The sequence below is a fragment of the Nomia melanderi genome, chromosome 7 (genome assembly GCF_051020985.1).
Source record: "Nomia melanderi isolate GNS246 chromosome 7, iyNomMela1, whole genome shotgun sequence".
NCBI lineage: Eukaryota > Metazoa > Arthropoda > Insecta > Hymenoptera > Halictidae > Nomia > Nomia melanderi.
In genome coordinates this window covers 14,036,792-14,051,147 of record NC_135005.1, presented here as the reverse complement: position 1 = coordinate 14,051,147, position 14,356 = coordinate 14,036,792, and the positions used below count along the sequence as shown (strand labels likewise).

Here is a 14,356-nt window from a genome sequence, read left to right as displayed (position 1 = left end):
AATGGTACTGGTTATGGTTCGGTAACGGTAGTTTCGAGCTTGTTTCGGGTAACTATACGATAAATTCCGTATAATCGGCTCTGTGTGTGTCTGTGTGTGTCTCTGTGCGCAAAGCTGAAAGTTCCGGAAGACCGCGCGTATTTCGCACGGCCCGTCGTTGAATTCTGAAGAAAGAATAGGTTATTGCGCGGACGTTTTCATTTCGAATAAGGAGAAAGAACGTTGCGTATACGTAAGTTGATACAACAGAAGCATAAAAGTATCTTCGTGGAACGGGTTTCGAATTAAGTGTCGATATTAGAACTTGAACAGAGGGAAATTACGGTGCATAGGGTTAACGGGCGGTCACGTGACCCGGTGGCGGGAACGACGGGTCACGTGACGCGTTTTTCGAATCACCGTCCCGCGTTCGCGTCACGTGACCCGGAAATCAATATGTCCGCACCGTTCGGAGAATGTGTTCCGCGTTTCTTAAATTAGAGGGAAATGATTCATTAGCGTTGAGTGATGAAAGTTAGCAGTGTTTGCGTGCGCGTTTTGAGAAAGTTGATAATGAATTCTGTATAATCGGCTTCTGCGTGGTTTAAAAGTATTGTATGTATTAGAGAAACGGAGGGAACTTGTTAGTGAATTTTCTTATCGCGGTTTGAAGAATTAAGGCGTCGACATAACCTTTATTAGACAGGTGCGTGTAAATGTTTTTATTAATTTTGTTCGTAGATGAAGTATTGAAGTTATTTGTTTGTAGATGTAGATGTATCAAAATATTGCTGAATAATTTGTTTTTAGTTAATCGGACATTGAAATTGTTAATTTATGGATACAGGACTGCTCAAATAACTTCAATAATCACTTTTTTCAATGAATCAAAAATTTTGTATTAATATCAATACCGCTCTAATATTTTCATTAACTCCAAAACTCTCTATTTAATATCAAGAGCGCTCTAATATTTTCAATAAATCAAAAACTTTCTATTTAATATCACTAGCGCTCTAATATTTTCAATAAATCAAAAACTTTCTATTTAGTATCAATAGCGCTCTAATATTTTCAATAAATCAAAAACGTTCTATTTAGTATCAATAGCCCCCTAATATTTTCAATAAATGAAAAACTTTTTATTTAGTATCAATAGCGCTCTAATGTTTTCAAGAAATGAAAAACTTTTTATTTAGTATCAATAGCCCTCTAATGTTTTCAATAATATCTAATATCTTCAATGCGTTTTTCCATGGAAACATTAGAATTATCTATTTGCAAACGCGGTAACCCTGCACTATCGTATCGTTTTACCGTGTGTATCACTTCCACCCCCTACCATTTCGAAGATCGATTTAAGACTGGGTCGCGGAGCGTGTAAACGGGACCGGAAATAACGAGATCGCGTGGCTCATTAATGGTCACGCGCCCTAACGCGATTACGCTAATGCAACAACGGTACACGGTAAATATTTCACGGGGAACGGGGCCGAAGGAAAATCGAACGCGACGCAGCGGCTCGTATTCTATTCGCTCGTTTTCTCGAATTTAATTTTCCGCCCCCGCGGTCCTCTCGGGCGCGGCACGTCATAGTTGTAAAACATTTTATTGAACTGCTTCGGGTTAAGGGGTTCGACGGTTTCCCGACGGCTCGGGGTGCTCGGGGGGGGGGGGTGCGGATGGAAATACTCGAAGCCTCGAATAATACTGTCTTCCCCCGGCGAGGTGAAATTTATAGGCGCGACGTAAAAAGTCGCGATGAATTCTAATAAGACGCTCTTTCTTCTCGCCGTACCCCTACCCCTTCGCCTCTTTGCCACGTTGCGGTCCAATTATTTAACTAATTTTTATGCGTTACGTGCATCGAATCCCGCGGCAACGTCTCTTTTCGTTGAACAATCTTGTGTATTTTTCCTCGATACTCTACAAATTTTCGAAAATCAACTGGATTAACAGAACCACGAATTAATGAATATAGAAATCTTTATTAACTCTTTGGAGTTAGGTACGTTAACAACTACCATTTGCTTAACTTGTTATGTATGGTGGGATATATTAACCGACCCTGAAAAGTTGAAGTCATTCATAGTGATACAGTTTAATATTTCATTGAAAGATTTCCACCCACTTGGCGATGCTATGGACTGATAGTAAATGGGTAAATTAGTGAAAACAAGAATTTATAGAAATCGAAACGCAGTAAGTTGTTGAGATTTGTGACTGAGATTCACGAATTAAAGTGTCTCATCGATAAATGAAAATTTGAAGATAATCTTAACGAGAAAGATTCTCAACACACGTCCGCGTAGATTTCCCAGCTGCGGTATCACGAGATACTTCTTAGATCCCGAAGGTTCCTAAACAGAATCATGAATACAGCCATAACGAGCGACAAACAGGCGTCGAGCCAGCATCCCGGCGCAGTCGAGCGGCGTGTTAATTAAAAATCCACTTTTCCTTTCCACGGGGCCTCGCTGAAAATTCATCGACGCTAATCCCCGCCGCTCCCTTCAACCGCCCTCGAACCATCGCCAGCCCCTCCATTACCGCCGACAGCTCGCATAAATCCTTTATTCATAAATCACCTGGCTTTTGATACTTTCCGCGCCGTCATCCGGCCAACATATATCTCGCCGCGAAACAGTTCTTAGCCAGCGACAACCCTTCAACCTTGGGGGTTGACGGAAGGGATTGAAGAAATTCGAAGAGGCCTCGCGTTCCTCTCGAGGAGCGGTGGGCGGGGGGATAAATAAATTGCGAGCGTCCTCTTTCGTGGGAAAGAATAGGGGCCACCGGTCGGAGTTGGAGCGAAAGGGGTGACGGCCCGGGGAAAGAAAACAGGGGGGCGGGGGACGGCGGGCGAGCTGAATTGTGATGGGGACAAAGGAAATGAGATCCGCGGAAAGGCGCAGATATAACGTTATAAATTTATTTATGCAATACAACTTGGCCCATTCGAATTACAATAGCGCGAAATTTAATTGGATCGTTTAGAGGCGACGGTTCCGCGGCTGCTATCGGAATAAACGCGCGAGCGAGCGAGCGAGCGAGCGAGCAGGTACACAGGCCCAACCCCGCGCACCACCTTGGCCTAACCCTGCCCCCCTTTATTTCTCGTTCGCCCTTGCCGCTCGCTCGTCATCGGAAAACAAAAGAGATTCCATCGACTTTCCTCGAGCATGCGGTTCCTCCCTTTCTCTCTCTCTCTCTCTCTTTCTCTCTGTTTTCCGCTCGTTCTCGTCCCTTAAATTCGCTACCCCAGAAGGACACTCGTGCACCCTTTACTCCCTAGCCGGTAGAAAGAGACGAGACCGCGCCGCAATCGCAGCGATTTTATCATTTCGCGTACCGACGATAAAACAATTGGAATCGAGTGTACACTCAGCCGGCGACGTTTTCCCTCCGCTTCCGAGCGCGGCCCATCCCCCCCGGCCTTTGACGGCGAGGACTCGCTTTTATCGGTTTACAGTGTGTCGCGCAAGGACGAATTAATTGTCCCCCGTCGAGTGTGCGTCGCAATTAACTCGCTACTCGCTCGGCCCCGTCGATCTTCGAACGGGATGGATCACCGTTTAATGGCGCGCCGGGAGCGCACCCTGTTCCTTCGAAATTTTACCCGAGCTTTTCTTTCTTTTTCAACCCCGCCGGATGGTACGGCTGGTCCCTCGAGCTCTTCCCGTTCCGCGGGACGCCTCGGTAATTCGATTGATCGGTTAATCGGGGAACGAATTAAGCGGAGGATGTTTACCGAAAATGATTATATTCCGGTTTATCGCTGCAGTCGGTTCCTCGTCGACATGTTTCTCCTAGAAGGACAACTCGAGTACCATCGAACGGTAGCAGTTGCTTATGGTTTCTTTTTTTCTTAAAAAAACCACCCCCTCTCGAGAGGGTACGATATTATACATCTCTCGATCCGGTCTCTCGAAAATATGAAACCGCGAGGACCTCGAGGAACGCGAACGTGCCTCCATTTTCATAAGCAAGCCCGCCTCGCACTCGAGGCCCTAACTTATCCCGCGGAATGGCCGCCGAGCCAAAGCGACAAATGCTCGCCGGTGTACCGTCGCGTACTCTCATATTTTCCGCGTTCATCTTTGGAAACGTTATCGCCGAGAAAGTATCTCGAAACGAGCGCGGAGCTCGCCGGGGGCGGGGGAGACCGTTTAAACCGTCGTCCCTGAAAAACACTCCTCGCTCCCCCCTTCCCGCGCACCGCTGCGGCCGCATCCTTCAGACCGGTTTATCTCATCGAAGCACCCGCTGAATATTATTTCTGATATAATTCTCAGTCGTCGGGTTTCTTTCTGTCCCGTTCTCAACCCCTTTTTCGTCATTACAATCCTCCCCCGTCCTCCTTTCCGCGCTTCCCTCGAGCGACCGTAGCGCGGAGCCAGAGCTCTCGCTCCTCCTCTGTATCCTCGTTTCATTAATTTTATCCGCACGTTTTACGAGCGGCATCCGCAGCCCGAAACAAATTAATTGCGCCACGCCACTCGAATTAATTGGCGAGCGAGCGAGCGAGCGAGTCCTCGCGCCGTCCGACGCGACTCGCGATTCCGCGATTCCTAGGATCGCGCGACCGGATCTCGCGAACCGGACTTTCGTATTTCGATAAGCCGGAATGAGCTCGGAGAGTTTCGCGGGTAACAGCTTTGTCGGTGCTCGCTTGGGAACGTCTTGAATTTTTCTCGTTTATGGAAGTTATCCGCGATTTCAGGTTGTGGATTTGATTCGTTGTACCGGCATTCGACGTGTGCAATTTGAATACAGGTTTTCGTAGATGCTAGGATTTTTGTTACCGAAGCTAGTTTACCTTGCTTGCGTCGTACACGTCGATGTACGGTATAATATCAGCGTTTGGAATTTCATTCTGAGACATGAACAGAATAGAGCTAATTTCTAAGTAATCTTTCCTCAGAGCATTATAGCGAAGAATTACTCGTAATTCAATTGGAGCGCGATATTATACCGAACCAAGCGTCGAAACGAACGCGAAACTGTTTCACTTCATCGGGAAATATCAGGAGAGAAACCGTCGATAAGGCTAGTCGTCGCGTCTGAAACTTGTTCGCGCTCGTTAGGTCCCCGCGGTCGAGAGTGGTCGAATTCGTATGGAAAAATGCGTCTGTCGGCGCGCGCGAGTTTAAAACCGTAAGACCCCGGGTGACGCGGGCTGGGTCTCGTAATGAAACGCCGCGGAATTTCTTCCGGCGGAGTTGCCCGTTCGACGGGGCGCCGGTGAAAAGAAGTTGACGAGGAAGTTTCGTGAATTAATGTCGTTCCGCGCGGATTTTCTCGTCACGGGAACTTTTCCCTGGCGCGGCGCGGCGCGGTGTGACGCGACACAGGGGAACTCGGTGAAAGCGAGGTTTAACCTCGTTATCGGCGCTCGTGTACACCTCCATTCGCGAAACCTGTGTTTTACACCTCGGCTCCGCGTCTACACGCCTGAAACATTACTCGGATCGTTTAATCGGGAATTGAAGGCGAGCCCGTTTCCCCTTGTTCTTCGAACAATGAGTTGCGATCGGGATATACAGAGTCGGCGGAGAGTCTCGCCCAGTGAACGTCGAACATCAGACGAATGAATCGATGTTACATTAAATATCAATATCAAGATGAAACGGGAAGAGTTACCCGTGATCGAGTATTGTTCTACATATTACAAGTTCCTACGAGAGCATGCGGAAGATTGATTCACCTCCCTCTAAACAAACCGCAAGATTTTATCGTTAGAACCGTACAACATCGGCGAACGTGTTAATTGACTGGGGTTTCGCGAGATCTTGGTCAGGAGTGTACAGTGTCGGTAGCAAATGTGTTAATCGACCGGAGCTTCGCGAGAACGCCAGCTTCGCCACTCAGCCGGTGAAATTTCACTGAAATATTCGTTAAATCGCACGCGCCATTAACTGCAGCAGAGTTCGGGCGAGGGGAACAGGACACGGAGGATGCGAACCGAATTCAATCGACGGTCCCGTCGCGGAACGAAGCTCGTCGCGCGGAGGGGGTGCGGCGAAGGTTAATTCTCATCGTTATCAGGCGCGCGCTCGGACGGTGGTGCACGACCTCTTAAAAAACGTTCTTTCGAATGGCGTCATTGTGACTCGGCGGTGCCGCCCGGGCAATAACTGGCTATGACTTCGGTTTACATCTGGATTTACATGGAAACGCGCGTGAATCGCGGGAACTGGCTCGCAACTAGCACCGCCCGGCCGCCCCTCTCCTCCGGCTAAGTAAATTGGTAACTAAGTGGCAGGGTAATATCGGTAACAGTTTGCCGCTGGGAGGTTGTTGCTGTTTGCGCTGCCGCCGTTGCATACGCGAGCGTAAACTTGCGCCGCATGGGGAAACCGGGGGCGAGGGAATATGAAAAGTCTGGCCGAAACGCGGCTCCGCCGACGCCGCTATCTGATGCTTAAAATGTGATTAAAAATTCCCTCGAATGCGCATCGTCTCAATTGGTGGGAGAGGATTATGCGGTAGATGAAAGTGGAACTCGCATCGCGCCAACCTGGATGCTTCTAAATTTGATTGTCCCGTGTTTCGTTTCGAACGGGACTCGCGAGCACGCGTACGAACCGAAGAATACAATGGAACTGTGTTTACACTGTTATTAAAATTATCTTGTATATTAAAATTATCCGAAATTAAATGAGAATATTTCGCTGGAATTATAGCGTTATTTCGTCGCAATTTTTCTCTCCGCGTGCAGGCGAAACTGCGAGGAACCGAGCGCTCCTCGTATTTTGAATAAGTTGCTTTGACGCTTTGAGCCGGCTGGCGGCGGGGTAGCTAAACTCTCGTTCGCCAGTCCGCTCGTCTCCGAATTTAGGAATTAATGCGGTCCACGTGCGCCGCGGGCCTATTGAGAATATACAATTGCGGATCCGCGGGAATTATCTTAGAATTTTTAATAGTGACCCGACGCCGGTAAATTCGCCCCGCTCGTTCCCAATTCGGGGCTGCGCCGGCCTCGTCCGCGCACAGACACCGGCGAACACGGCGCTGCGGGACGGCTGAATTTAATTTGTCTTATCATCCGCGTCGTGCCAGATAGTTCGCTATTTATTTTCATTGCGCGTACCGCGGGCCTTCATTGACCCACGAGAGCTCTTTGTATCTTCGCTCGGTTCGGGGTTATTGTGTTTTTCAACGTGCTCCCTTTGGTCCTCTCTTTTTCCGTCCTTTTTTGTAGACTCGGCTGTTGCGTCGACTAATCTCGCGGCGGCTTCTGGTTGGCCGGGGCTCGTTAGATTAGGACGCGGTTGCTCGCGAACGGGGGATTATGGAAATGGACAAATTGAAAACAGCCGATAATAGTCTGCTCGTTATTAATATTCCATGCGGATAACCGTGCCCGGTGTTCCGTCCCTGGAATAAGCTTTGATTCGATGAATGGCTTTTTGAATTGTGTCTTAACGTGAATTTTACAAATGATTACGAACTGACTATAGCGCTCTCTATTTATCATATTCTAGTTGAAATTTTCTTTCTTTTCACTGTATGCCTCAGTGTTTCGTTGGTTGATTAAGTTCAAAAGCTGGAAGTTTCGAAATTTATAGGCGCAATTAAATTTTAATGGTGTAATTTCAAAAATTCGAGGAGATCGACGTTACCATTGGAAGCCGCGCAACTTTGGAAACGAAACTATGCTAATGGCAGCGCGAGCAATTAGAAAACAGCAGGGAGATGAATGAAACATCCGATTGTTAACACGGCAATTTGTCGCCTCGCGACTCGGCAATTGTTCATCCCCTAAACGCCGGCATCGTTTCGGCTGTACGTTTGCAACCCTGTTTGTCGCGGACGTTCGCGGACCCTCCCGCAAGGAAAAAAAAGCAGAACGAAAGCTGAATGCGTCCGCCGTGACAGCATTGAAATCGCGACGGCCCCGCAACAAAGTGGCGCTTTATCACGGCCATATTTAACATCCCCGGAATCTCGGCGGTCGGCCATTCACGAGCAAATAGAAAATCTCTTTAACGCGGCGGCGAGTGTGGAACAAACGAAATATATTCATATTCCGTCAACAACCGCCGGAAGAATCCGCTGAAGCTGCTCCTCCACATTGTAACGACGTTATCCGAGCACAGAAATTACTCTTCCCTACTCCCCCGCGAACAAAAACTTTTAAAGCTGCTTTTCGCTAACATTCGCAGCACTCCGCAGTCCTCTGTTCCCGCTAAAAAGTGCGCTGCAACAGAACAATCATCAAGCTCCATTCCATCGACGTCAAAAGCCACTAACAAAAACGGTAAACGCGGTCACTAACAAAATTCCATTGAAAATCCGAGGAATACTCACTGACAACCGAAGACACCCCTAACATCCTAAAAACCTCGTCCCCTAAATCACAAGAACCGATCTCCAGCCGATCACAACTCTCTCGAAGCTTCCCAACGAGTCTATCCGTCCGTGATCGTTCCTAATTAACCGTGTTCCGTTAACGAAAGCCAGGGCGGGCGAATAGTTACGGGGGTCGCGTGTCTCGCGTGCGAAGCAGCGTCGGAATATTGAAAGAAGGAAAAGAGGCGGCGGCGTAGCCGGGCCACCGGTTAAATTAAGTGTTTCGCCGGCGACTAAATGTTTCATATGGCACTTGTACCGTTCCGCCGCGGCGCGGCGGGAGAGTACAATGGGCCCGCAATAAAGTGTTAAGAAAACTTAGCCGGCTGACGGGAGAGAGCCGGCAGCGAGACTACCGCGCCGCCCGTTGCTCCTCGAGCATACGAATATCCGCATCAGCCTGCTTCTTCCTTCCTCTCTCTCTTCCCTGCCCGCTTTCTCCGGGTTCCCTCCTCCGGTTCGCGTCTCCAGCCCTCTTCCGCTATCTCTATTTACACGGTACGTGTGTGGCCTGTGATACGACCCGTTCTTTTACACGTTCCTCTTCGGCCACCCTAACCCGCCACCTTGATCCTCCTCTCCTTTCCTCGGCTTTCCTCGCCGTCACCGGCGCGTCCTCTCTCTTTCCTTTCCATCCCGGCAGCCTCTTTCCTCCACGTACACCCACTGTTCTCCCCCACCCCCTCCTTCTTCGCCACTCTTCATCCTATCCCCCTCGACCATGAACGCCCGCTACCACGACAGGATATCGCCAAGTAAGTTCCCGCTCGTTCGAGCAGGGTCTCAATCCAATAACCATTTAAGAGCCTTACACTCGTACCTTACACGTCGAGGAAGCCGCTTTTACACCGCACACCGACCTCTCTCCCCTACTCCCTGTCCAATTTCTCTCTCTCTCTCTCTCGCTCGCTCCACTGATGTTAGGCAGCTGTCTCTGTCTTCTGTTGGGGATACCTATCCTCTCGCGCTATCCTCCTTTCGCCGCTGTTAGCTGGCATAGGGAGAGGGAGAGGGAGAGGGAGAGAGATGGAGAGTCTCTTTATTCCCTCTGCATCCCTCTGGACACGTCAGTGGATGGTAATGGGGTTAGCCAGGCCATGTAAACGTACTTAAGCGGCTCTGAGCCGGGAGACGGGAGAGGCCAGCGCGGCACGCTGAGGATTAAAAAGCGTTTGTTTCTGTATCGGTTACGCGTTTCCCGCGATTAGCGTCCTCTCCGCTGTCCTCGTCATCTCGCGAGTACGTCTTTATTAAACGGCAGCGAGGCTCGCGGTGTTCAGTCGCAGCAGGGACTTCGAGCGACTCGTTTTGTCTCGGGTCTTCCGGTTCTTCTTCCTTTTTATCCTTGTTTCTCGAGCTAGCGGTTCTGACTCGTGTTATACCGTTGTATTTAAACAGCTCGAAACTCATTCGATTCCCGCATTCATGCGCTGTGTATCTTCCGAAGGCGATACCTGCGATGCAAATAGATACTAGAATTCCGAACTCGTCGCGTTTCACCCGTACAAAGCCATTCTAACGCGCTGCCAGAGGTCAGTCATCAATTCCCTATTCCAAACTCCGGGAACACGCGAGGACACACTAAAATCCAGTCGCCAGGCGTCGAGCAACCCCCGCGAAAAGCCACTAAGAGCAACAAGGCTTAACGCGGGGACCGCCTTAACTCTCCCCTCGAACCGGCTCCGTTGGATATTGGTTTTCTTCGCGGGAAACAGACCGGCGAAGTTAAGAACGACGGACGTGTTCGTTAATGTCGCGGCTGAAACAGCTGTAATATCCGAGGGCGGGGGTCGTAATCTGGCGCGCCCCGCCGCGCGCCCCGAACTTTACGAAATTATGTCGGCGAACTTAATATCGCGTGTGGATGGTCCGAGGGTCGAAGAAGAGGCGGCCGGCCATTGTTATTCTAAAATTTGCTTTCCACCGGGCGCGATGATATTATTAATATTCATGACGACTCCCATGGATGCGTCCGCGGGGGCCGAGGAGGTCGGCCCGCGCCTTCCCCCGCGGTTTTCTTACCCTCCGTGCCCTTTCAGCGCGTCCGCGCCAGACAATGGGTTAAATAGCGCATGTAAACATACTTAAGGGCGCGCGCGGCCGAACGGGCGAAAAAAAGGGGCGCGAAATTAAAAATCGTCGGTGTTAACGAGGTGTCACGAACATCGGCTGTATTAATATTCTTGCGCCTTTTGTGCGCCGCTTCCTTTGCAGCCGCGAGGAAAGAATTCTCGGCGGGAGCATCGGTTGCTCGCGTTCTTTTAATTAAGGGTAGTTGAGTGCGAGGTTCTGTCAGCGGCGGTACTCGAACTTCGTCTGCCAGTTGGCTTTACGTGATTTTCAATTATTCATTTCGCCTTCCGTAGCTGTCACGGAAGACTTACGTTAAACAGTTGATAAACAGAAGAACCTAGAACTCTAGAATCCCCGAGTCATCTCTAGTAATGACTACATGTCTCTGTTGAAGAGCCTATGATGTCCTTCGCAACTTGTCACGTTGCGAAGCTATCAATGATACAACAAATCGGCGAACTTGACGAACCTGTGAAAAGTGTAATTGAGAGAACCGTCTTGCGATATTTAATTAAGGATTATAGACAACGCGCTAGACGTTCCCCCGAGGTAAATACTCATTTTCCCAGCCGAGTTTCTCACAGGACCACGGCCTCCGATCCGTGTCTTTTACGGTCCGCCATTTTGCCGATGTAAACGTCCCCGCGTTATCTTCTCGCATCCATTTTCTTCCTCCTCGGCCGGTCGTTCTCGCGAGCGAGCCTCGCTCGTACGGCACGGCGGTTAACGCGCGTCGGAACGAGGAACAACGACGCCTCGCGTCGCGTCGAGTCGAGTCGCAGCGGGGGCGTCAAGAGACATTTATTTCAATATCAATGACGCGTCTCGATCGCCTCGATCCGCCGATATCGAGTTTAATTTCCGCGGGCCCGGTGATTTGTTGCGATACATCGAACACGCGAAGTCGTACGATCGCCTCCGCAGTTATTTATTATCGGTTTCCCGTTTCCCTTTTTTTCCCTTCGTCCGTGACCCCCCCCGCCCTCCTCTTCGTCTCTCTCGTTTTCCTCGCTATTTCTTCCATCTTCGTTTTTTCTTTTTTTAATTTTCCGCGGTACGATATTGCGCGTAACTCACGTGCCGAGGAAATGGCCGACATCTGTAATCGCGTGGTGTCCGAAATATGGTCGCGCGCCGGCCGGAAATCGAGACCTGGTTTCCTTAGGAAGCTATTTTTTAAAATGGTGGTTCCTCGATGCAGCTGGAGATCCGTCACATGATTTCTCGTTGTCCGATAGGTTTCTTGCCCGAACGTTCCTCTTCCGCGAACCGAAATCTCCTTACACGACGCAGAACACGCTCTTCGTAGCCTCATTATTCTTCCGAGGAAACGTTGCGATTTCCTTGGACATTATCGCTAGAACTACCGAAAACTGAAACTAGTATTCTAAAATTTCACTATAGAACCCATAGACAATCATCTATTAACATTTCATTAACAATTTTTCAAAGTACCAGCATCCTTCCAGTAATTACAAAAGAAGAAATCACGAATATCTCATTTCGTCTATCATTCATCACTCGTGTTCCCTACAGCTTCGCTTATCCCATTCCAAAAAATCGACTTACGTCTTGCATCTCTCTTATCGAAGAGCCCGTTGTTGCCTCCTTCCCTCTCGCCGTGCTCCTTTCTTACTCCACTTCCTCCTCAATAATAAAAGATAAGCGAGCGAACGTTGCGCAGTCGGAGCGCGAGGCCGCTTTCGTCGAGTCCAGCGTCCCCGCGAGCGGAAAACAAAGATGTTGTAATATTCAGAAGCGTTCCCCGTGCTCGTGATGGAAGAATTTAAATGACTCGGTTATCGTTATTGATTATGGAAGCCTCGAGTCTCTCATTCTTCGGTCGCGTGACTCGAAATCGGCTCGATAACCTCTGCCGGCCGTTGCAACCTGACCAACCCCTTCCAACCTCTCCGCCGTTTCCCTCCGCCCCTAACGGCGGGCTTCAAGATATCGGTAATCCGTGTCTTGGTTTAATAATTATTGGCTCGATACCCGAGTCATCGTCCGCCCGATTAATTGCCCCCCGCCGAGAGTCGGAGGTAATTGGATCCCGATGAACTGTTATCTTGACGCTGCCGGTTAATCGGCCGACCGATGACCGCCGCCCGGGGCCGGCGGTTTTTTTATCTATCGAAAAAACATTTCGCCGGCCCGTACCGGGGCTGTTTACTAAACCGGGGATCGCGTGCCAGATAATGGTTAAATATAAATCCGCCGCGCAAAAATAGCGCGTGGGATTCCGATAATGCCGCCCTCCCTCCCGCCGCGACGCCAATCCCTCGCGTGGCCAGATAACGCGTATCCCTGATCCCGGTGATTCCGGAACACGTCAGGGAATATTCGGCGATATTCGGATCGTTGTCCGGCGTGTACAGGGTGTGCTAAAATTGCGATGCTCGTCGCAGCGTGATTCTGTCGCTTCCGATTGATGGAGATCGGTGTAAGGAAGTTGCGCAACTTGAAACGCGAGGGACACGTCTCACGAGGATTTATTGTTATCTTTTAGACATCGTTGATTTGGGATTGTTTACCTCTGTCACGAGTAGGATATAATATAACTATGATGAATTTTCAACATTGACATGGTTGGAAATTTGGAAGAGTTTCTACACCGTTTTCATGGTGAGATCATTTTGGAATAATGCAGCAGCGTACGAGGTTTCACAGATTGAAGCTGTCGATGAGCTTCCCTTTCGCCTTTTTTCTTCCCAGTTTTACGAGCAGCCCAATGCCATTTATAATGAGGGAGCGCGTCGATAATAAAATACGCGATAGCGGGTTGCATATACTTTGTTCGTTGGATGTCATTGCGTGTTTACAAGTCGGCGGAATTTACCGGCGATCCTTATCTGCGTGCGTTATAACGATCGGTGTTAATAAAAAGTGCACCGCGGGCTCGTAAAATTGTATTGCATTTTGATAATACAGGAAGTTTATGCTATCCTCTGTTTTTCAGTATGATGTAATAAATCACGGTTTTTGCTTGGCGAAGTCTAATAAAGATCATTTCATTTTGTTGCAGATCGAGGACGATGCGGCTCAGAAGGAGAAAGTGAGTCCTCCGCGACGATCATAGCCAAAACAATTTCTCCCATTGAACAGAATTTTCTGATTAACACTAAAACTACGCAGAATTTCTATTTTGCAAGTATTCAATTCATGCAGACGATTTTGCGAGAGAATATTAACATATTATTCTAATTTATATAAAAAATTAGAAGTCGTCCTTGCTCGGTAGTTTTAGTGTTGAATTCACCTGAAGCTCCAATAACATCTTACAAAAGCAACCAAAGTGTCCATTCGAGTGTGATCTCGAAAGAAAAATCTCTCCAACGAGCGTACGATACGAAAATCTTCAAGATTCGAGCCTTAATCGAACGATTTTCGCGTGAGTTCGATCAGAAAGAGGCGGAAGTTCTTTCGTCGTAGAATCTCCGTGATTGGAATATTCGAACGATAATCATCGTGTCATCTAAATAGCAATATCCGGAGGATTTACGAAATCGACCGAGCCATGTATACGAAACCAGGCGGATCCCGGAGGAACGAACGCGGGGCGGGGGGGTTCGTTTATTATACGAATCGCGGGTGACCGTGGCCCCTATTTTTCGCTCTCCTTTCGGATTCCCGCGTCGCGCGGCGACAATGTTCTCCGATCCCGGCCGCAAATCCTGCATCCAATTTCGGCGAAGGGCCTCCGGTCCCTTCCGCCGGCGCCCGCGGCAAGAACGATTGGGGATTTCCCGCAGAATTCAAACAAATCTTGTCCATCGCTAACCGCGAAACGAATTTTCGCTCCTTCGTCCCCGAGATCAAGCCCTGACGCCTCCCGCCCGCGCGCTCCGCCGAGCCCGACGCCATTCTACCGCGACGGAGTAGATGTTCTACCAGATTTCGGTTCTCAAATCGAATTCACTTTTTCCCTGTCGTCGGGAACGAAGTTCGA

General features: G+C 49.2%; 1 protein-coding gene across 2 annotated transcripts in view; it reads left to right on the top strand.

Annotated features, from left to right (window-relative positions):
* The window catches only part of Pdk1 (Phosphoinositide-dependent kinase 1), a 678,796-nt gene that overhangs the window by 86,156 nt on the left and 578,284 nt on the right, over positions 1 to 14,356 (top strand). For both annotated transcript variants that reach the window (XM_076369545.1, XM_076369546.1), the window contains exon 2: positions 13,433 to 13,462. In XM_076369545.1, the coding sequence (XP_076225660.1) occupies positions 13,433 to 13,462 (30 nt within the window). The remainder of the gene's footprint in view (positions 1 to 13,432; positions 13,463 to 14,356) is intronic.